The sequence below is a fragment of the Xiphophorus hellerii genome, chromosome 8 (genome assembly GCF_003331165.1).
Source record: "Xiphophorus hellerii strain 12219 chromosome 8, Xiphophorus_hellerii-4.1, whole genome shotgun sequence".
Lineage (NCBI taxonomy): Eukaryota > Metazoa > Chordata > Actinopteri > Cyprinodontiformes > Poeciliidae > Xiphophorus > Xiphophorus hellerii.
The window spans coordinates 13,395,650-13,417,270 of record NC_045679.1 but is presented as its reverse complement, the minus strand read 5'-3'; the positions used below and the strand labels follow the sequence as shown (position 1 = coordinate 13,417,270).

The 21,621-nt window shown below is 35.5% G+C and overlaps 2 protein-coding genes across 3 annotated transcripts in view; both read left to right on the top strand.

Annotated features, from left to right (window-relative positions):
• rabgap1 (RAB GTPase activating protein 1) overlaps positions 1-21,621 on the top strand; it is a 73,882-nt gene that overhangs the window by 33,317 nt on the left and 18,944 nt on the right. For both annotated transcript variants that reach the window (XM_032569976.1, XM_032569975.1), the window contains 6 exons: positions 14,162-14,275; positions 16,333-16,407; positions 17,419-17,544; positions 17,725-17,868; positions 18,999-19,040; positions 19,299-19,427. In XM_032569976.1, the coding sequence (XP_032425867.1) occupies positions 14,162-14,275; positions 16,333-16,407; positions 17,419-17,544; positions 17,725-17,868; positions 18,999-19,040; positions 19,299-19,427 (630 nt within the window). The remainder of the gene's footprint in view (positions 1-14,161; positions 14,276-16,332; positions 16,408-17,418; positions 17,545-17,724; positions 17,869-18,998; positions 19,041-19,298; positions 19,428-21,621) is intronic.
• LOC116724344 (probable G-protein coupled receptor 21) lies at positions 1,708-7,935 on the top strand. The gene has a single exon (XM_032569977.1). It carries the CDS (start codon positions 2,634-2,636, stop codon positions 3,861-3,863), a length of 1,230 nt encoding a protein of 409 aa, XP_032425868.1. The 5' UTR covers positions 1,708-2,633; the 3' UTR covers positions 3,864-7,935.

Sequence of the window (21,621 nt, the reverse complement as noted above, 5' to 3'; positions counted from 1 at the left end):
TCTCTAGATACCATTTTCCTGAGCACATGTACAGATCAATTTGTCACAGATTGGAACAGGCTGATTTTACCTGGGTCATGTCTGATTGTTATTTGGTTGGTTAATACAAAAAGAAAAAAAGTCTCTTAAATATGTTAAAACTGAATACACTTTAAAATATATCTTAATAAAACAAACTAGGGTTAGACAAATATGGTCTGACACATAAATGAGAATAATTTCTTAAATACTTGAATCTTTTGTCCAAGTTGTTGTTCAGTAAACAAGCTGTATCACATATTTCTCTGAAGGGAAAAAAAATACCATCGGTTAAAGTCAGAGGTTAGTAGGTCCAACCTCAAAGAAAAAAGTAAATTATTATTGACCAGAAAAAGCTGGTCGATACATCTTTCTGTTTTACTTCCACTATTTTTGTGTTTTTTTTGTGCTCCATGTTTTAAAATGTGACCTTGTTGGTTTCAGATTAAAGCAAAATTATAGAATTACTGGACTCTGGAATGATGAAGCTAATAGAATTTCTTATTTGCTTCTGTAAATCCACGAAAATATCACTGTTTCTATGAGTCGCTTTAGTGGCTTCAGTCTTGCTACAGATTACGTTGTTTTTATAGTTCTCTTTATGTGACTGTGCACCATTTTGTTGTTTTTTAAATTTTTATGGCAAACAACTTTGTGTTCTAAGGGCTATTATTATTAGTGTAACATTATGAGCTCATCTTTTGAACTATATTGCATTCACAGTGAATGCTTATAATTCCTTATTGTTTGAGCATATCATTACCACATGATGTTGCACTTGCAATCATGAGTTCTCAGCAGAATGCCTGAAGCATTTGGCCCTTTGTTATAGAACACTATCCCAACCACAACATTATTCAACTTGAGAGGATTTTGTTGTTTTTGAGTCTGCAAAAAAGACCCCGATGCTTAAAATAGCATTCTCAGATTTTCTTTTTGGACAAATATAAAGATGCCAAACTTTAGCTTTTTTTTTGTACTTGAACTATGCATATACATCATTAAACTACTATTACCATTTTATTGTTGACTATTGTGATGATAATATCAATTTCAATTACTCCCGATATTCTTTACTGTATTTCCCTTTTTGGATCAGGTATTTAAATGACATTGAAAGGCTATCCAACTGGCCATGTATATTACTAACAAGCGGTCTTGCCGTATGTACTGAATTCCAATTGTCATTGCAACATTATGTGCAATATTGTAATTGCAGAAGACACTTTGGAGGCAATATTTTTGTATTATAACCGTGCTCTGTCATGCAGATAAATTTGCCCACATTTGAAGTATATCATAATTATCAAAATTTGAAAGCTATGCTAGAGTTGTTGGAGCATTGGGGTTTTGGGGAAAAACTTGAAAGACAATTACCTTTACTCTTTGATTTTAAATTTTAAACTATGCTTAAAGTGTACTATTTCATTCTAGCAACTGGCCTTGGTGCACATGAAAAAGACTTTATTGAATACTGATATTTCAAAAGTTATGTTTGTCCTTGATGAGATAAATTTAAAAATATCAGCAGCATTCACACAGATAAAATTCCTTCTATTTCCCCCTTAAACTTAAGTGATGATTTTCCAAATTCCAAACTGCATGATTGTTACTAATTTTGGCGGCATGAGACTGATTCAATCTCGCCGTGATTATTAGATAAATTTGCACATTAAAAAAAAAAGTAAATGTGAGAGGTTGGGGGAAGGAAACAGTCTCGTGTTTTTGTGGATGATGATTGGTTGGAGGCACTGAGACTGGGAGGGGCTTCAGTGCTGCTGTTTCTGTAGACAGAGGCAGAAGGAGGGAGACAGAGTGTGAGAGAGGCGGCAGAGCAGGACAAATGAACACAGAGGGGTTCTCCCAGCATCGGTATGCCTGCCTTTAACATTTCAACACCAGACGAAGTTGCTGCTCTTAAGGCGGGAAATAAATCTACGGGTGTGTTTTACTCCACCTCTGTGAGGACTGGTTTTTGATGTCTGTAACACTACACTCTGCTGACTTTGTATCAGCGTAAAGTATTCTGCTGGGACCTTGCAGTGAAGGACCAAAGAGAAGCTGACGCTCAAATAAGTGCAGATGGAAGCCTGGTGAAAGAAGAGGACAAGAAGAGCCAGAAAAGTGGGAAAGTGGTTTGAAGGACAGAATAAGAAGCAGATTATGCTTAATCATTCCCACAATATGCAGTTCTTTAAACAATGACTTTTCTCTGGAGGCTTTATCAGTGACCTGATGGACTACAAATTGAGCTACAGTCTGAGATTTCTGGATTTGCATCTGACATTATTTTGATTGAGGACATCAAAATATTCATAAGAGTCACATTCCTGGCAGTTTTCTTCCTCTGTGCCTTTACCTGGGAACCTCCAGACGAAGATTTTTACCTTATTAGTACTGTAACCGTGCCAGTGCTGAGGACAACACCAGGGAACTTTCTGACACCTTTATCTGCCCTTTCAATCCTTCCTGTGTTTGAAATGGGGCATAAGGGTCTTTGTTTGGACTGAAACCAAACTGCTGATAAAGACAGCCAGGCTACCAGGCATAATAGTGGCTTTTTGGATTTATTGTTCCCTTTAAGGGCCCCCTTATGTGTTTTACTGCCTGAGATCATGAATTCCTCCCTGGATTCCCTGAACCAAAGCTCGCTGGACTCAAATTTATCCGCTCCCTTCTGCTTACTTGAAATTGGCTATTCCCAAATTTTTAGCACATGCCTTCTTGAGGTATCTGTCATCCTCCTCCTCACTATCCTTATTATCTGTGGCAACTTGGTGGTGATATTTGTGTTTCACTGTGCCCCTTTGCTCAGCCAGCACACCACCAGTGCTTTTATCCAGACTATGGCATATGCAGATCTTTTAGTGGGAGTCAGCTGCCTCTTCCCCTCCCTGTCTCTGCTTCACCATCTGCAGGGATTGGATCCCAAACTGACCTGCCAGGTGTTTGGGTACATGGTTTCAGTTTTGAAATCCGTTTCAATGGTGTCCCTCGCATGCGTGAGCGTAGACCGCTACATCGCCATCACACGGCCTCTGACTTATTCATCTCTGGTCACTCCTTGTCGAGTGCGCTGCTGCATCGCTCTGATATGGTTCTACTCTGCTTTGGTGTTCCTCCCATCTTTTCTTGGGTGGGGGAAGCCTGGCTATCATGGAGACGTGGTCGAGTGGTGTGCGGTCGAGTGGAGGACTAGTCCGGCTTTCACAACCTTCATCGTTGCTCTGCTCTACGCTCCAGCTGCTCTCACAATCTGCTTTACATACGCCAACATCTTTAAGATCTGCAGACAGCACACTCGGGAGATCAGCGAGCGCCATGCTCGCTACAGACCACAACAACAGCAGGGTCCTGGACTGACTGGTGGAGCAGTCATGAAAGATTGCACCACGGTAGAGCAAGAGCAGCTTCCCCAATTGTCCCAATCGCAGAAGACCCAGCACCACCAGCCTCAGTATCAGCAGTCTACTTACCCTGACAAGCGATACGCTATGGTATTGTTTCGCATAACTAGTGTGTTCTACATCCTCTGGTTGCCCTACATCCTGTACTTCCTGTTGGAGAGCGGAGGAATATACCACCACCCTGCAGCCTCGTTTCTTACGACATGGTTGGCTATCAGCAACAGCTTCTGCAACTGTCTCATCTACAGCCTTTCCAACTCAGCATTTAGAAAGGGCCTGAAACGCCTCTGCTCCTTCTGCCTGCGGCGCGGAGGTGATGGCTTCGGAGTTGGGAAAACCAAAAAGGCGTTTGTTGGCTCAGTCGAAAAGGGATGCACAAAGCAGTGGTATGGATATGACAATGGAGACATCAGAGTTGGCACAACATGTCATGTGTAGTTCAAATGGAGAGAAAAACACAAATGCTAAAATGTTATTGGAGCTAAAATGAAGTTTCGGCTCTTCAAATCTTTTAAAATCTGCTTTTAAGAGATGAAAGAAGGTATCCTTCTGATTGTGCTTTTTCTGACTCTCCCTTGACAAGCCAGCAAAGGCAGAGAATAAAAATGAAAAGCATTGTAATTTGAAAAGAAAAAGAGTCCATATTAGCCTTTCAAGGTGTTTCGTTTGATGATGTGAACACAAGTTCATATGGACAGGAGGCTGACAGATGGAGTGTTCTGGTATGAACAAGAAGAAGGTCTCTATGTCCTCTCAGTGGGAGTAAATTCTTTAAATGTTGGACATAATGTTTATCTGCTGATGTTGTTTTTGGAACTGAATGCTTGATTTTGTCCAAACAACCAAATGATGATAGAAGCAGAAAGTTCTCATGAAAAGTTTTACGAGCTTTGTTTGGAGCAACTTGATATTCGCTGTGAACACAATTTGTCGTATTTCACTTAAAAAGGAAAAAAAGATGTCAGTCCAATCAGTTCAAGGAGCTGATGTGATTTAATGAGACTGTCTGTAAAGAGCAAGCAGAGTCAAACGGATCTTTAAATAAATGTTATTTATTGATGTTGTTAAAATGTCTGTTGAAAATGTGGGTTTGCACTGTGTACCTGTTATTTGTTAAAAGGACCTAGCTTTGGTGTACGACTGCTCAACTGCCAAAAATCAAATGTAGGGTTCAGTAGTATTGATGCTAAAAGAGTCACAATCAAAAATATAAGTCATTAATAAAATAAAATCATTCTTTAATTAGTTATTTGACATTTCAATTGATGATATTGTCAAAATCTCTAAATAGTATTCCAATATTTGTGTAATTCTTTTAGGTTTTATGCTACAGTCCACAATGTTAAAATCAAACAGTTAAATAGTTCTAAAACTAAATAATAAAATGTTTTCATTAAATAATCAATTACTGAAGAAAATTCTAATTCTAAATATTTCATTATTTATTCATTTATTTATTCAATTTTTAACCCTTAAAGACATAATGTCATTGAGTGGTGGCTAATTCTGAAACATAGTGATTGGTCAGTAGTTTGTTGTGCATTAATCCAATCCAATGTTCTTAATGATCTCCAGTGACTATTTTATGACTGACTATATCACAGTCACTATGATTTTTTATTTTATATGTAAGTATTATATACTTACATATAAAATTTATTTAAATTTACAATTTTCATATCAAATGAAAATTGTAATTAATATATTTGTTACATGTGTTTATTTTAGCAGTTAGTTTCCGGTTTAATTAAGCATGCATCTGTGTTTAATTACTTATTTATTTGATTGTGGCACTTCTCCCATGAAATTAGCATTTTTTACCAGTTCTGTTGCACCTTAATTTGCTTATGCATTATAATATGTTTGCCAAACAAAGAAAACATATTTTTTACCATATCCTCTTTGCAAATTGTTTGGGGGTTAAACTTACCGATTTCTTTTATTCAGAGATATAGCAGGGTTCCAACACTGACTGTAAAAAAGTATTTTGTAGGTCTGAACAGAAAAAGACAAATCTATTAAGAATAAGGCTATATTTTCTATCAAGTTACATCCATATGTTCTTACAATCTGTGGTTTACTTTAAGTTTTGTATTTAAAGCCTATCCTCAATTAAATATTTGCAGTTAATTCAAAAACCAAATTTGAATGCTACATTTTTTGTTTTTAAATTAGCATGTATCTACTTTTAGATACATGTGCCGTATTTGATTAGAAAGAAGAAGAAAATATGGACCTATATGATGCAAAACCACTCGAAGATTGGTGTGAGACTTGAAGATTTGTGTGAGACTTGAAGATTTGTGTGCATGTTAGTACTGTCTTTTCTGTACATTAGTATAAACAAATTGCAGGAAAAAAAAAAAATTTAAATGAGCTTAATTGTTCATTTCCACTTGTCAAGTTATGTGTTTTGAGCTTTCAAGACTCTTGTTCGTTAAAGTAAACATTCCTTAGCTTTATATCTCGTCTGCAGTAATGTGCCAAAGAAGGTCCAATCTTGTCCCCAAGTGTAAGATCTGCAATATGAGTGATTTTACACAAAAATGTTATCCACTGTCTACTGCACTGTGTCACGTCAGTGATGCCTTGTGTGCATGTCTAAGACTGTTTCCGAGCATATTGTGATATAAAGTTGCCTTTATTTAAAAACTAGAAACAATAAGTCAACTGTTGGGGGAAAGTGGTTTTCTTTAACATTAAGTGAGGGCTAAAATAAAAGGCATGTGACTGTTTTTAAATGATTCCTCTCCAGAGGCAAACTTTAGTTTTACTCCTTTGGTAGCTAAAGAAGTTAAAGTGTTAGTGTTGCTTCAGGTATTCAAAGCAGTTGTCACTTTTTTTTTTTAATTTGCTTCAACTTCAGAAAAAAAAATCATGTAGATGAACCCATCAAACTGTTTATTTTCTGTCTTGCACTCGTGTGTCTGTGTGATTGAAGCACAATGGAGACAACGAATGTGTGCAGATAGGCACTGACTCGACCATTGGCTAGACTCTGACTGTTTAATGTTTTTTTGGTTTCTATTGGTCTCATTTGTTGTACCTGTTAGATGTCTGAAATAATTAGTGGTTTTATTTGTAAAGCATTCCAAAAATAGTACACCTGTACCAGTTTGTATCATCTTCTGTGCTACTATCTTAGTTTTTACCTGTTTTTTCCAGAAAATATCAGATTGAATGTTTATCAGAGAACATTTGTATAGTTGATTTTTTTTTAATTCCCAAGCTCAGTTTTTTCTCAGAAGTAAAAAACTTTGTGCCGCCTACATAAACAACTAGTTTTGTCTTATGTTTTTTCCTATTGAAGTGTAGGTTTTGTGGTGTTTCTGCTTCAAACGTAGTCATTTTGTACCATTTTAGTTTGGAAAGATTTGGTACAATAGCCGCTTATTTTACAGTCTCTTTAAAACAATAGATGTTTGAAGACAATCCATGATGCCTAAAAGTGCTCTCCGTTGGTCACATACACTCATTCCCTTCTTCCTGTGGGGAAAACAATCACCCTACATGTTCTCACGGGAATGGCATTGGTGGCTGGGAGGAAATTTCCATGCCCTCAAAAATTAAGCATATTTAGAGCTTGGAGAGCTCATGATGCAAAAAAGTAGTAAGAACAATAACCATATGATTGAACCAAGTCATTTTTTAAACAAATTTTATACTTCTGCATTATAATCAAACTAATTCAAACAGGACTGACTTGCATAAACAATGTCTCTGTTGTATTTCCAGAATACTTAGGTTAATTAAATTATTTTGTTTTTAATTGTAACTAAACATGCTGGAGGTGGTTGCACCTTATCCAGCAGAATTGCACTTGCTGCATTATTTTTTTTTTTACCTCTTCTGGCATATTCCAGAGTTGGCAAACCGTTTTAAGTGGATAAGCAGTACTTGGACTGAGACGACCTAAAATTTTTATCTGTTGTGGAAATGAGTCCAAATGGAGCAGCTTGGGTCAACGACTCCAAGTAATATTAAAGTTTAAATCTGCAGAATTTTTTTCAGGTATTGAATGGTCTTTTTGTGTTTTTCTGCAGAACTATAAACCATTGTTGTCTAATGAGCCACACAATAATCTCATATTCAAACTTATAAAAAGATAAACAGTTAAAATATACAAATAACTATTTCTCAACAGACAAGAACAGACTGCCAATTTAACATTCCAGACAGGAGATTCACCTTGTTGATTTTTTTTTCTGCCTATAGTAAATTCTGTGTACAATGAGACCTTGTGAGTTTGATACTTCAAAATCACCTTGTTAAACACAGACAAAACATGGCATAAGGGGTGTTCAATTTGTTATTACGTTTTTGGAGAGATATCTGCTTTTATCTAGACTGTGAATGTTGGGTTAATATTTAAAAGTAAAAACATGTTTATTTATGCTGTTGATGAATGTGAGTGAGACTTCTGATTACGTGACGCCCTGTATGCGATATGGTTTTGTAAATAATAGACGTTGTTTGTCTGTGCTAAACAAATAAATATGATTTTATCGAAGTGTTCTCAAATTATTTTGAAACGATTCAGTCGAATGTTTGAATGCAGCCTATTTTTTAATGCAGACAAGTGTCAGAATAAGTAAATAAGCAGAACATCTTGTCATCTTTTCTATCTTGAGATAAAAGCAAATAGTTGCCAGCTTATCTCGTTGGGAGCTGAGTAATTCATGACATTTGTTCCATTGTTTGTTTGTTTTTTACTGCATTTTCTAGATAAATAAGTAGTAAATTCCGACCAACTGCAGGGGAAGAAAGGAACAAAATATAAAAGCACATATGGTTTGACTTTCTCTTCTTTTAGATGTGTTTTATTGGGGCAGCAGGGTAGCTTCCTCCAAATACCACAAAATGAAGGGCATAAGCTAAACCATTAAAATTTCATCAGGCTACTACTGTAGTGCTAAGCTTTAGCCATCTGCTGATGACAGATTATTGTGTAAAGGATAAGTAATCAACTCTTATGGCTGTAAAAGTGATGCTAGGACCATTACAAATTTGTCTTTAATTCAAAGGTTTTCTCATAAAGAAGTAAAAACCTTGCACTCAGGGTTATTTAGGTTTTGGATCCTCAGCTTGTAGCAAGCCTGATAAATGTCATGCCATGCCATTTTGATGTCTCAGCAGGGTTCTTTAGGAGCAGAGAAAGGAAAACAAAATGACATGTCGGCTTTTGTGTCGAGTCAGAGAAAATCGAGGACATAAACAAAGGAGTTCTTGCTGCTCAGCGTTCTCATAGAAGCTCAACTCTGTGATTTTTATTTTCCTTCTTTTTGACACGCAATTAAATGCAAAGGCTACAGTTTCCTATTTATGGCTGACTTCTGTTGAAGAGGTAGTAATTTTGCTAGAACACCATGTTTTGTTCCAGGACTTCACTTGCTTGGAAGTTTTCTTGTTTCCCCTTTTTGTTAGTCTCTTTTCTATAACAGCATCTGGGTCATGGGGTTGATTAGCTTTTATGGGTGTACTTCCTTGCTATCAAACCAGCTGCTTATTGTGTATTACATCTATCACTTTTCTAACTATTTTTATGCATAATAAATGTAGTCAGAAAAGAAAATGTTTTAAAAGCTCTCCACAAGTAAGAAATGATTAATACACCCTGGTTATTTTCTTGGTAAATTTCAGTTCCCGTTTTAATGTTTAATATCACGTTCAAAGAACTTTCAAACATTTAAAAAGACAAATACAACTTAACAATGCATACATAAATCACATACATTTGGATATATAATCATCAACCACTTTATTATCTACACTTGTTCGCATGGGACAGTAGCTGATTGGGAAAATAAGTCATGGTCCAGTGAGTTTCAACTTCATTGGCAACATTCAGTTGCTTGTCCAGAATTTGGTATAAAAATATGAAAACATGGATCTATTTTATTATTTGTTGGTGGCGCAATGGTGTTGTGGATATTTTCCTGATGGACTTTAACCACTTTGATTCGCTGGCATTGAAATGGTACTGAATTGGTACTAAGTGAACCACGTTCATCCCTTTATGCTCAAAGTGTAATTAATTTCAAATGGCTACTTCCTGCAGAACAAATGTCCATTTCACAAAGCTCATCTCCAGCTGGTGTCTTCAGCATGACTCCTCACTGTATTCCAACAGCCTTTCAATCTATTAGCACTCCTGTGGGATGTGAGATTGTCCTAATGTCATAACAACATTAGGACAATATTTAGAATGGATGTAATTTCAATATTACGAGCACAATACCAACATTTTCCTCACTCTTCTTTTTTTTCCTCCATTGTCATAATATCATTATCACTGATGAGCTTTTTCAGCTTAGTCACTGAGATCTTTATGAGATGGGAGAACAAAAATGCTGAAAGTCGATCTAAGCAGCCGTACATAGACTTTTGGCTAGCATAGCTTCAATGCCTGTTTCACTTTAAGCCCATTTGGCATTTTAGAAATATGCTGACATTCTTAAGAGATAAAGACATCTCAAATTGCTTTGTCAAAATAAAAACAATGCAAGTTCAAAATACACACTGAGGTAAAGTTACGTGTTACTGCCTAATACATACTGTATATAACAGTATTGATATTTTTGTGATTGTTGTGTGCAAATGTAACACAGTTATAAGTTCTCCTTTACAATCTACCTACTATTAGTAGTATTATTGGTAGCAGTAATATTTCTCATATAATTGTCACTCTCTTATTTATGCTGTATATATTTGACCTTTTGCACGGGAGCTGCAATGGAAATTTCGTTGAATTCTGTTCAATGACAATAAATGCTATCTATCTATTCTATTCTATTCTATTCTTTCTAGCACACTAATAATGTCTTCTCTTTTAAGGCTTTATGCTGGTAAAGCATGCTGGTCAGAATGCTTAAGGTCGTTAATGAGGAAAACAAAATGTAAGTGATAATGAAGCAACTGGTACAGATATATGCTGCATACACTCACAGGAAAAGGTTTGTTGGATTTTTTAAAAAAGGCAATCAGTTAAAAACATCTATAGCTCAGGTTTTTATGGTAATTCTCACTTTCTTATGTACTTCTTTGTAATCTTAATTAATAATTAGGACATTAACATTTGAATTCTGTTAAATTTACATTTTAGTCAAAGCTTTGTAGCTCTACTTGGTTATAAGGAGGCAAATTATTATTAATCTTTTTTATGCACACAGCTCAATGGGATCTAATTGCCAACTGGACATTATTTGTGTTTTAATTACATGTTTTACGTCCAGAAAATTCTGCCTCTGCAGGAACTGACTGGAATTTTTTTTTTTTTTTTCTGGATGTGCGGTAGGTTTTCAGGGGTGAGGTCATTAAACTTTAGTGCTTTTTCATCTACTAAGCAACTCCTTAGTACTGTTATTCCAAATGGTCTTAATTCCTCTCTCTCATTTAATTATAGCAGAATTAAATATAGCAATTATTTAATTCTAACATTAAAGAGTTAGAATACAGGCTGGTAATTCTGACCAGACACCACAAAATGTCTTAAAATCAAAGCTCCAATTTTAAAATTGTTCATCATGTCCTTGTCAAAGCTATAAACTCAGCATCTTATTTACCCTATTTATAGAATTAAAAATAAAACATTAAGCAAATTATCCATACATGCTGAGACTGTTGGCAATGTTCTATAGATGCAAAGCAGAATTCTTCAGCCTTAACAACACATCTTTTTCTGTATTAACCATGTAGGATTTTCTAAACACTTATTTTCTTTCCTGGATTCCAGTTTCTGCTTCAACAAATAACAGGAAAAACTAGTATCAGTGATGATTACTAAGTGCTTGAGGAATAGGTTTGCTGTAATATGATCCAAAATATGACCCTAATTACCTTTTTACTGAATGCACACCTATTTTTGTGCCGTTTCTAGCTTCTGCACAGTAGCATGACACTCTGGATATGTTTGCTCTTCGCCTCTCACGCAACAGTCATTAGAAGTTGCTCTTCAACAGAACAGACAGACGGACAGAGGGGAAGCTAATTGACCATTAAGTCAGAGGTCTTTGTTCATTCTCTCAGCACTTCAGATAAGTATGGCTAAGTGGCTGCTTGTCTAAACATGGATTGTTATCTTCTACTAGGAAACTGCAGTCAAGTTTAATATGCCCCTCACACTGGACCATTTATTTCAATTCCTCTGGAAAAAGAGATATCAGGATCTTTTAAGATTCCTTTGCTAATCAGGTTTGTAGTATCAAGTCCTAAGATTTTTTTTATTTTTATTTTTTTGCAGTCTTGGACCCAATCCTTAGTTGCTCATTTTACCACTTTATTATACTAAGTTTTAAAAGAGAAAATAGAACACTAGTGTCCACACTTCAGAACACTTATCACTTCAAATATTCCAATCTTATTGCTAAAGAGCTCACACTAACTGCAGTTAATCAAGTCCTAATAGTCATGACTAAAAAAAAATAAAAAATCTCGCAATAATGATGAACAATAATAATTTCCCAATTAGAGTTGTTGGTATCTATCGAAGTCTGCACTGGGCCAATTCGCCCCTTCACTAGTTTGACAAAATGTCCTAAAGGCTTGAGTAATGTTGAGGCATATTTTTTCATCTGATGGTTATGTTATTTTTTCTTTTATGTTTATAAACATTCCCAGAGGGAACTTGTCTGAGGCAGGGTTTTCACCTTCAGCTCTACTGAAGGTGAAACAACCTTCAGTAGAGGAATGATCCAGAGTCTCGTACTCTCTTCAGTGTTCGTGATTTTTTCCCCCCTTCTACTCTTCCTATTAAACTGATGTGCTGCCTGCCTCCTGTTGAAGCTTCACACTTTGACCTGTTCAGCAGTGTATCCTTTCCAAGCTCTTATTTTCTGTGCAGGGTATTAATAAACCTGACTCAGTGATTTGCACCTTAGCAGTGCTTGCTAATTATTTTCCCACAACAGTAGTTAGGCGGGTATGATGTCTTCACTGATGAGAAAAAGATATGGTTCTAAATTTTCCAACCTATTCATCAGTCAAAACTGGTTTAACTGAAAATTGTGCCATCACTAGTAGCTTTTCCTCAAAGCTGGCCATTGAATTAACCTCTAAATAATAAGACTACATTGCATAAACTACTAACTACATATAGATTTTAAATCTCATCTCACATTATGCACAAAGAGGCCTTTAAACATTATTATTTCCTAATAAAATTGTCTTTTGGTAACATTACTTATTCAAAGGTAATTTTTTCCTAATGTGTTGGTAATCGATAACAAAATGAGGCATCATTAATCTTTGAAAATCAAGCCCAGTTCTTAAGGAGTGCTTACTGATTTGAGTGTGGTTCTTACTCTGTGGTGGTCTTTCATCACTTCAAATAGATATGAGGCACAGGTTTCCCCAGGCTTGTGTTCAAACTGGCTCCAGATGGAATCTATCGTTTTGTTAGTATATTGTGGTGTTGAAAAATTCTGCCAACATCAGTTTCCTCCCTTCATTTTTTTTTTTTTTTTTTTTTTAGCAATCAAGGTTATTTCAGGGTAGAAGGAGTTGGTCCTGGGTACTTTGTTTCAAAATATTGTAATAACTATTTTATTGTGTTTTAGTCCCAAAATGAGCACTTTAGTAACCTTTCCCTTTTATTGTAACTTGATTATAACTTTATTGGTGGTATTTTACTAAAGCTGCTCAATATCTGCCAGATTATTTGCTTTAAACTTTCATTTGGTGTGTTGCAGAAAAACTGCTGATCTCATTGTTCTGCTTTAAAAAAAAAAAAAAATAATTAGTTCAAAATGTTGTTATAAGGGCGTGTCATATGCATTTAGCTCAAAATGTAGTGCCCTCCACTCATTTGAAACCTGATTTCAGTTCCTCCTCATTGTTCTGCTTTAAAAAAAAAATATAATAATTAGTTCAAAATGTTGTTATAAGGGCGTGTCATATGCATTTAGCTCAAAATGTAGTGCTCTCCACTCATTTGAAACCTGATTTCAGTTCCTCCATAATGCCTAAATCAGATCTCACGTCTGTCAAAACAACACACCAAAACACAGTTTATTCCTCAATGAATCATGCTGCCAAACTGAAAGGAAGAACTATCAAGTTATATTCACATCTTACCACATCAGCTATTATTACAACTGAGATTGTCAGTGTTGCAAGTTTGGCCTTTAAAAACAAACCAGTTCAGTATCAGTCAGGAAGTTATACTTCAGTCTGTCTGTTAGTTATCAGAAGGCCTTTTAATCACTGTGAAACAGGTCATTGTATCAGAGATTTCATTTGAAGCGGAGTCATAGTGATATGAAGTAAGTTAGCTTTGTGGTTTGTCGTTGATAACATGCCATTTTAGTAGTAAAACCCCAGTCACCGTTAAGTTGTGAGAACTTCCGAGTTTTTTCCGTCTTGCATCCGGTGGATTGTGTCACCACCTTTGCAACAATAAAATTACTTTTGATGCAATAAAGCTGAATAAAATTAGAAGTGGGATGAGCAGGCTTGCAAAGAAACATGAAGCGGTGGACGGTCTGTGCGGTGGAGGAGAACACTCTGTGCTGCCAGTTTTTCCTCCTACCTCACGTTTCTTAACAATGCGTGGGGCCCCTGCATGTTGAAGATCACTTACAACAGCTGTGTCCAGGAAGACGTTTTTACAAATGTGGCTGATAATAAATAACAGTCATCAATAATCATCTCCTCTTTTTTTTGTTGTTGTCTTTGCTACATTCTTTCTAACTCCTTTTTACATTGTAACATTTCTCTTTTTGTCTCTCTCTCTCTGCTAGGAATCTCCTCAGGACAGTGCAATCACCAGAGACATTAACAGGACATTCCCCGCTCATGACTATTTCAAAGACACTGGAGGAGACGGGCAAGACTCGCTCTACAAAATCTGCAAGGTGGGGCTCCAGTACACGCCGACACACACAGAGGTTGTTAATGCAGCACAAACTATTCTCCGTCATAAAACTGGCATCATGTAGTGAACAAAGCTGCTGCAGCAGCTGCACGCCAAATGAGGTGTAAACTGTTTATTAATACATCTGCAAAAACACATCGGAAGCTCACGCTTCTCCTTTTTGACTCATTCTAACTGCAGTTGCACTAAAATAAACAAAAACCTGATGTGTCAATCTCTTCCTAATTCTGGGAGTTATTATCTAAGGAAGATGCTGATGCAATCAGACATATTTTGCACTTTTCAGGTAAAGAATAAGAACGTTTTATTCTATATTTCAAACAAAATCCAGACATAGGGGTGAGTTTCTGTTTGAACTTAGAGAATGCAAATGAGCACCACACCAACCACATGTATTTGCAGCTTTGACAAATAGGCATTAAAAGCCATAAAATATTTATAATCTCACACTGAAATGTTAAATATATTTTTAACCTTTGTAGTTTGATTACATTTTTGAAGTTGGCAAAAAAAAAATCATGTTCAGAAATTTAATTCAGGTCAATTCAAAAACTCTTTATTTATCCCAAAGGGAAATCAGATGTAATAACTCATATAATCCAAATATCGCCAATCCTTCATATGTTTTTGTTTTATCTCTACTATGGACCTTTTCATGTGTCTGGACTAATGATATGGTAATGATGAGGATAAAAAAACAATAGTAACAAAATGCATTTGTGAGATTGTTTTCTAAACATCACCAATAATACGTTGCTCCTACAGATGACCTCTTTAAAAGAAATTGACAATAAAACATGTAGAATCCATATTCAAATTGACAAAATGCTTAACAAAAAGATTAAATAGTAAAAGAAAATGACCAAACCATAACATTTTCTTAAAGTGAAAATTGTGCTTGTAACTAAAATGGGAATGAAAACACTACAAACAGGTTTGCAGATCAGTAGTGAGAATTGTTAATGCCCTGTATTAATTACTTCTGTTTGATTCAGACTGGGCAGTTCATCGAGTTCATGAAGTCTGGGAAATCTAAATGAGCTTCTCTTTGAACACATGAAACTAGAGTCAAAGTACAGTTAGTTTATGTGGAGGAGCACATGAACATCTTGCAACTTGACATTGTCGCCGTATTTAACTGAGTTATTCTTATCGGTTAACGCTATCATCAATTAGGCCTTTATTATAAAAATGTGCTTCGTGGTGAAGACATGCAGTTTGTTCAATGATCTGAAACAATTAAGCATGACAAGGAAGCAAAAGATATCTGTAAGAGAGCAAATACTATTTCACAGCAGCGCTGTAGTTCTGTAATACTACTCGAGTAGACTGACTGCAGCCTTTTTACACTTTTCAGTTTAATGTCATTCATTATGCATAGCTCTAGTGAGGGCATTCATTTACTCTCAGACAAGCAGCTCCTGAGGTGCGTTTGAATAATTCACAGGTTTCTGCCTTTGCTGTGTTTGGATTGATTCACATTTTATATTTTTGACTTTTGCTCATTATTTGTGTTACTAGTTCAGTAGGCCACTACAGCCCATTACTCCCCAATTCTCTCGTATCTCATTCTCAGCTTGAATAAATATTAAAATTTCTCCTAAACATCTTCTGTGAGTCTATTTAACTGTATCCAGACATCATGAATCATCCATCCCTTATTACTTGACTTCATTGTCATTAAATAACAAGGTTGAGTTTTATATTTTGAATGTTAATTAGCATTATTTGTTATTTTAAGTATTTGATTTTACTGATATTGTAGTCAGGCAGCATCTTTGGAAATCAATATTTTTGTGTTTAATTTAAAGAGCTTTTATAATGAACAATTTTGACATGTTTAGAATAACTTGCAGTACATGATTTGAGGTTACATTTTTTCTTTACATTCTTGTTTCTCCAAAGTCAGATCTGATACAAATAGACTTGTGTAAATGATTTACTTTTTTTTTTTTTACTTTCAACTTGTGAAGTTGTTTTTATTTCACTTTGAAAAGCCTTTGCTAACTATACATCTTTGTCTTGCATGATGTCCAGGCTTATTCTGTTTATGATCAGGAGATTGGCTACTGCCAGGGACAATCCTTCCTGGCTGCAGTGCTGCTGCTGCACGTGAGTTGACACAGCAATCCGGAGAAACAGCAGACATCGTCAAGCAATATTTTATATACATAATATTATATATACTTTTGACACTACATAAGTTAGATCTAATTTTTAACAATATTTTTATTTGTACAAACATATTCAGAGTTTTCTGCCTACTCATTGTGGTTTGCACCTTATTTTTAGTGGAATGCAGAAACAGGACAGCACTGCCCCCTTGTGGGAGTATTTTGCAGGATTGGATTAAAAGTTATGAGGAAAAAAAATGTCCAGACTTTACTCCTTATTTAATAAAAGTTGTATTTGTCCGTTCATTCATCACGTACTTGAAGTTTGGAAATTTCATTTTATTATTTTTCCGGTCTTAAAAAGTGTAGAAAATAAAAATATATTTTTTGAAATTTTATATATTTTTTACTTTATTCCCTATCCTATTATGTAAATGTCCTCTCCTACCTTCCACCTGTCCCTATTCCTTCCATCTTTGTGTCCAACCCCTGTCTATCTATACTTGTTGACCTCCTGCACTAATTCTTTGTTTCCTTCTTTTCTTCCTTGTGTTGGCTTCCCTTCCCTCTTTATGTCCTACCTTCTTTGTCCTTGTGTATTTCCTTTGTGTCCTCCTTCCTACCATCGGTGCTACTGTGTCCTTCCTTTCTTCCCTTACTTGTATCCTACCTACCTTCTGCCCTTGTATTCTTTTTTCTTTGTAGTTTTTTGTTTCTGGACATTCCATATAAAATCCTCACCACTATGTAAATATGTACCATAAATACAGTCAGTAATTTTTATTTTGAAATGAAGATACATCTCTGAGAACCGTGCATAGTGGAGTTTGGAAAATTTTATTTTATTTTTTTAACTTGAAAATATGTTGGAACCTTGGTCTGTAGTTTTTGGAGGTTCAATAAAGGCTGACTACTGCAGAAGCCATTAATTCACAGTGAAATGTTTTATTTGTACTTTGAAAATTCAAAGGTATTAGACATTCATAACTGGGTCTTGTGTTTTCTTTAGATGCCAGAGGAGCAAGCTTTCAGTGTTCTGGTGAAGATCATGTTTGATTACGGGCTCAGGGACCTGTTCAAACAGAACTTTGAAGATCTGCACTGCAAGTTCTTCCAGCTTGAAAGACTCATGCAGGTTCGTGCATCACATTTGCATATCTCGGGCTGTGTTTCCCACAATCTTGTGACTGTTTTTGATGACATTTACTCCCTTGAGCTTTATTTTAAATTTTTTTATTGCTGTCATCGCCATCCTCTGTTTAATGCTGTTCCTCTCTTCTGTCTGTCTGTTTCTGTTTTCTTTGGTCTTCATCAGGAGTACATACCAGATCTGTACAACCATTTCCTGAATGTGGGTCTGGAGGCTCATATGTACGCTTCCCAGTGGTTCCTAACTCTCTTCACAGCCAAGTTTCCTCTTTACATGGTCTTCCATATAATCGACCTGCTACTGTGTGAGGTGGGTATCCACAGAAACTCTATAGCGATAACAGTTCAGAGATGTTAGGAGAAACTGCATTGGTCTTGCAGGATTATTGTAGCTAGAAACAGAAAAACTGCAGCCATAGGCCAGATTATATTGATTTACTTAACAGCAATGACACTTTCTCATTTATAGTCAGCATAAAAAGTTTTAAAAACCTGAAGGGATCGGCTAGACACACATGCAAAAATCAGATTTTTTTTTCAATCAGTGAATGGACAAAAAGATCTACTAGGTCACACTGACAGCAACACATTTTGGTGTGACAATTTGTGCCACACCACTTGTCACACATTAACAGTTTACTGATAATTTGCTGCTTTAATTATCAGTAAACTGTTTTTACAAGATGCAGAATGAAAGTTTTAAAAAAATATTATTGCATTTTTTTACTGTAGTAAAACTTTGTTTCACAGTGACTTACCCTGTCATGCCTGACATGACATTTTTTCTGCTACTCATACAACTTTTATCAAGAGGAAGGCTAGGAAAAACATGTTAAGTGCGGCTCATGTTTCTTCTTACATTACACAGTTAAGCTCAAAATCATTCATACCATTTCAAGATTTGGAGCTCATCATTAAAGATAAATTGTGAAAATGCTGAAACATGCAAAAAGCTAGTCATCTAGCTTTTTGACTAGATGAAGAGATTACTGTAATCCTAATCAATTTTTCTTTTATTTTTTAATATAAAATTGAAGTGAACACATCCACAGAAGTAAATTTGATCCCAGATGCATTGTTTCATCATTAGTAGTTTGTAAAATCAAAAGCTTACTACAAGTGTAATTTGATGATGGTGTGATGCTTCAGTAGGCTATAGAACTAGGAAATATTAGATGAATGCAGAAAATCTGCTTCTGAGTACACTCCGCTTAAAAAATATACAATTGTGGTTGTCCTAATACAGCAGCTCCATTTAAGTTCCAATAGAGTGGGGTGAATTAAAAGGAAAATTTTACATTTCCAAAAATTCAACACCAAAGCAGTTGTTCCCAACAAATTTTTAAATTAAAGAAAACATTTTGTTCTTGTGCACTTTTAATCAATTAATAATTTCATCAACTCTTTCAGACCAACTAAATCTTGATTTTTTTTCTTCAGGGTATTAGTGTGATCTTCAATGTAGCCCTGGCCCTTTTGAAGGTAAGAATCGACAAACAAAAATTTCATCAATAGTAAAGTATGCAAGCATAAACAAAAAAAGTTATAACAGTGTAGCCAAGTTTTAGGGAAAAGTCATTATTTTGTGTTGTGGTGGATGGAGTGAACATACTTTTTGTTAAAGATTTGCCTCCAAAGTTTAATTTCATCTACTTCTCAGAGCACAAAAATGTGTAGTAGCAGTTTTCAATTTGGTATTTAAAGTCTCTGTTTCATTAAACATCACGTCTTTTTCCTCAGACTTCAAAAGACGATCTACTGCAGACAGACTTCGAGGGCGCTCTCAAATTCTTTCGTGTCCCCGTCCCAAAAAGGTACCGCTCTGAAGAAAATGCCAAGAAACTGATGGAGCTGGCTTGTAGCATGAAGGTGAGTTTAAATGACCAAAGTGGCTTATGGTGCAGATCAAGTATAGATTATTTAAAGTGCTACCTGTACTCTTATTTTATTTTTTAACCTTCATATATGTTTAAAATGTTTAGTTTCATTGTACAAAACCTGTGAAATCCAGCAATGCTTCTCAAATACCACAAGGGGACACTGTTGAGCTTTGTCATGACTAACATAAAAGCAAGAAACACACCAAACACACGTCCCTCCCTTAAACACTCACACCTGTTTCCTGACCTGATTTGAGCAGTCTGGCCCAGTTTAGAGGATCTGACTTTGAAGGTAACTTTGGACAGGAATATTTCTTTCCACAAACTCTGTAAGGAAGCCAACTCCTAGAAAGATTTTAACTTCCTGCTCTTGAGATGGGCAGGTGGGCAGTAGAGGAACCACGTTCCAAAGCTCTTCCAGCAGAGGAAGTAAATCATACCTAACCAAAGCAGCTGTTCAGCTCTGAAGATGCTCCAGTATCCATTATGAAGGCATCAATTCTGAAAATAAATCAAAATGAGCTCAAGAAGACTCTGATATGGGAAGAAACGCTTGATAAAATCAAATATTTACAAATTCGATTGCTTCCAAACTAGATGTTATAGGTTTGGTAAATGTAAGTTGTCATTTTTATTAAACACACTGATGTAGTTCTTTGCACAGTGTGTCAAGTTGTTGGATACATTTACCTTTGTCCTCCATTGTGGTTTGAGGTAATCTGAGAACTGGATGTCACTACAGTGGGACTAAATAGATGGATTATTGTTTACCTTACTGAATGTTTATGCCTTCTGACTGAATCACTTCTTGGTGTTTGTCAGACATCATGATATGTTTTTATAGTTAAATAGATCATAATTGTTCACCATGTTTCAAATTTTTCTTCAGTTTCATTCTTCCATCCATCCATCTTCTTCTGCTTATCCGGGGTCGGGTCGCGGGGGTAGCAGCCATTCTTCCAAATGACCTATTGGACAAGAACTACATAAAAAATTTTAACTACCAAAGGTGCTGTCAACCTTTTGAGAAATCAAATTTTTGGAAGATTTAACACTTCTTTATATAGATGCAGGTTTTGAAAACAGGCTTAATAAATGATATCAGCTTCATATCACTGCAAGCCTTAAGTCATTTTGAGAGCTGTGAATGATTACTATTAAAAAAAACCAAAATAGAATTGTTTTGAATTGAATAAAAAAGGTCAATAAATCTGTGAACAAATCATTAATATATGCAGGTTTGTTGACCATGGTAATATTTGATATGTCTGCTAAACTGTAATTTCTTGCAGAAAGTGACTTTTTGACTCCTTCCTCACTTTAAGTTTTAAACTGAGAATTGTTAGTAATTCTGCTTGAACAAAAACAGTATTAAAGAGCACCGACCTTGTCCTTCACAAGGTTTTCACCTAAATAAGTCATGCACATGATTAGCATGCAGGTCAGAAAATGTGGATATAGGAATGAGTTACTCTCTTGTTATATTTTCAGGTAATGAACTGCAACATTGTTTACTCTGCAAAAACAATTTTTTGCAGTAGAAGCGATGTTGAAATAATTATTTTTAATGCTTTAAGTAGGATGTGGAGATGCAGGAATTCCCCTTGAAATCAAACTGAAAGTCAGCAACAAAAATGAACCTCCAATAATTTATAAAAAATAACAAACCTTAATATATTTTGGTGAACAAATGAAATTAAATTTGCATATAGACCCAAGTGTAAATTAGAATGAGAACTGGGTTGAACGATGGTAGCTGTTTATTTCAGTCAGAGCATGGTCACTTGCATATTTTTCAGGGCAAATGCATTTATAAAGCATAACTAGTAAAACAAAAAGAAAAGTGAAAATGAGTTTCATTTCAGTTTTTATTGTCTCTTGGGATTCCTTCCAATTCATTCCTCATGTCTGGTGGCCTTTACATCTGTAAATCTGCAGTATGCAAATTGCCCAGAAGATATAAATATTTATACCTCTCTATAGATATGTAGATTAGTTCTGATCAGTATTATAAAAATATATATATATTATTTGTTCTAAGCAGGAACAACAGGCAGTGGGTCATTCAACAAAAACACTTTTAATGAACAGGTGCTTCCAAGTCTGACTTTGGATAAGTCGCTGAATGTCACTGGAAACAAAAAACACAATAAAGAAAAGATGAACACTTAAGCCCCCTCAAA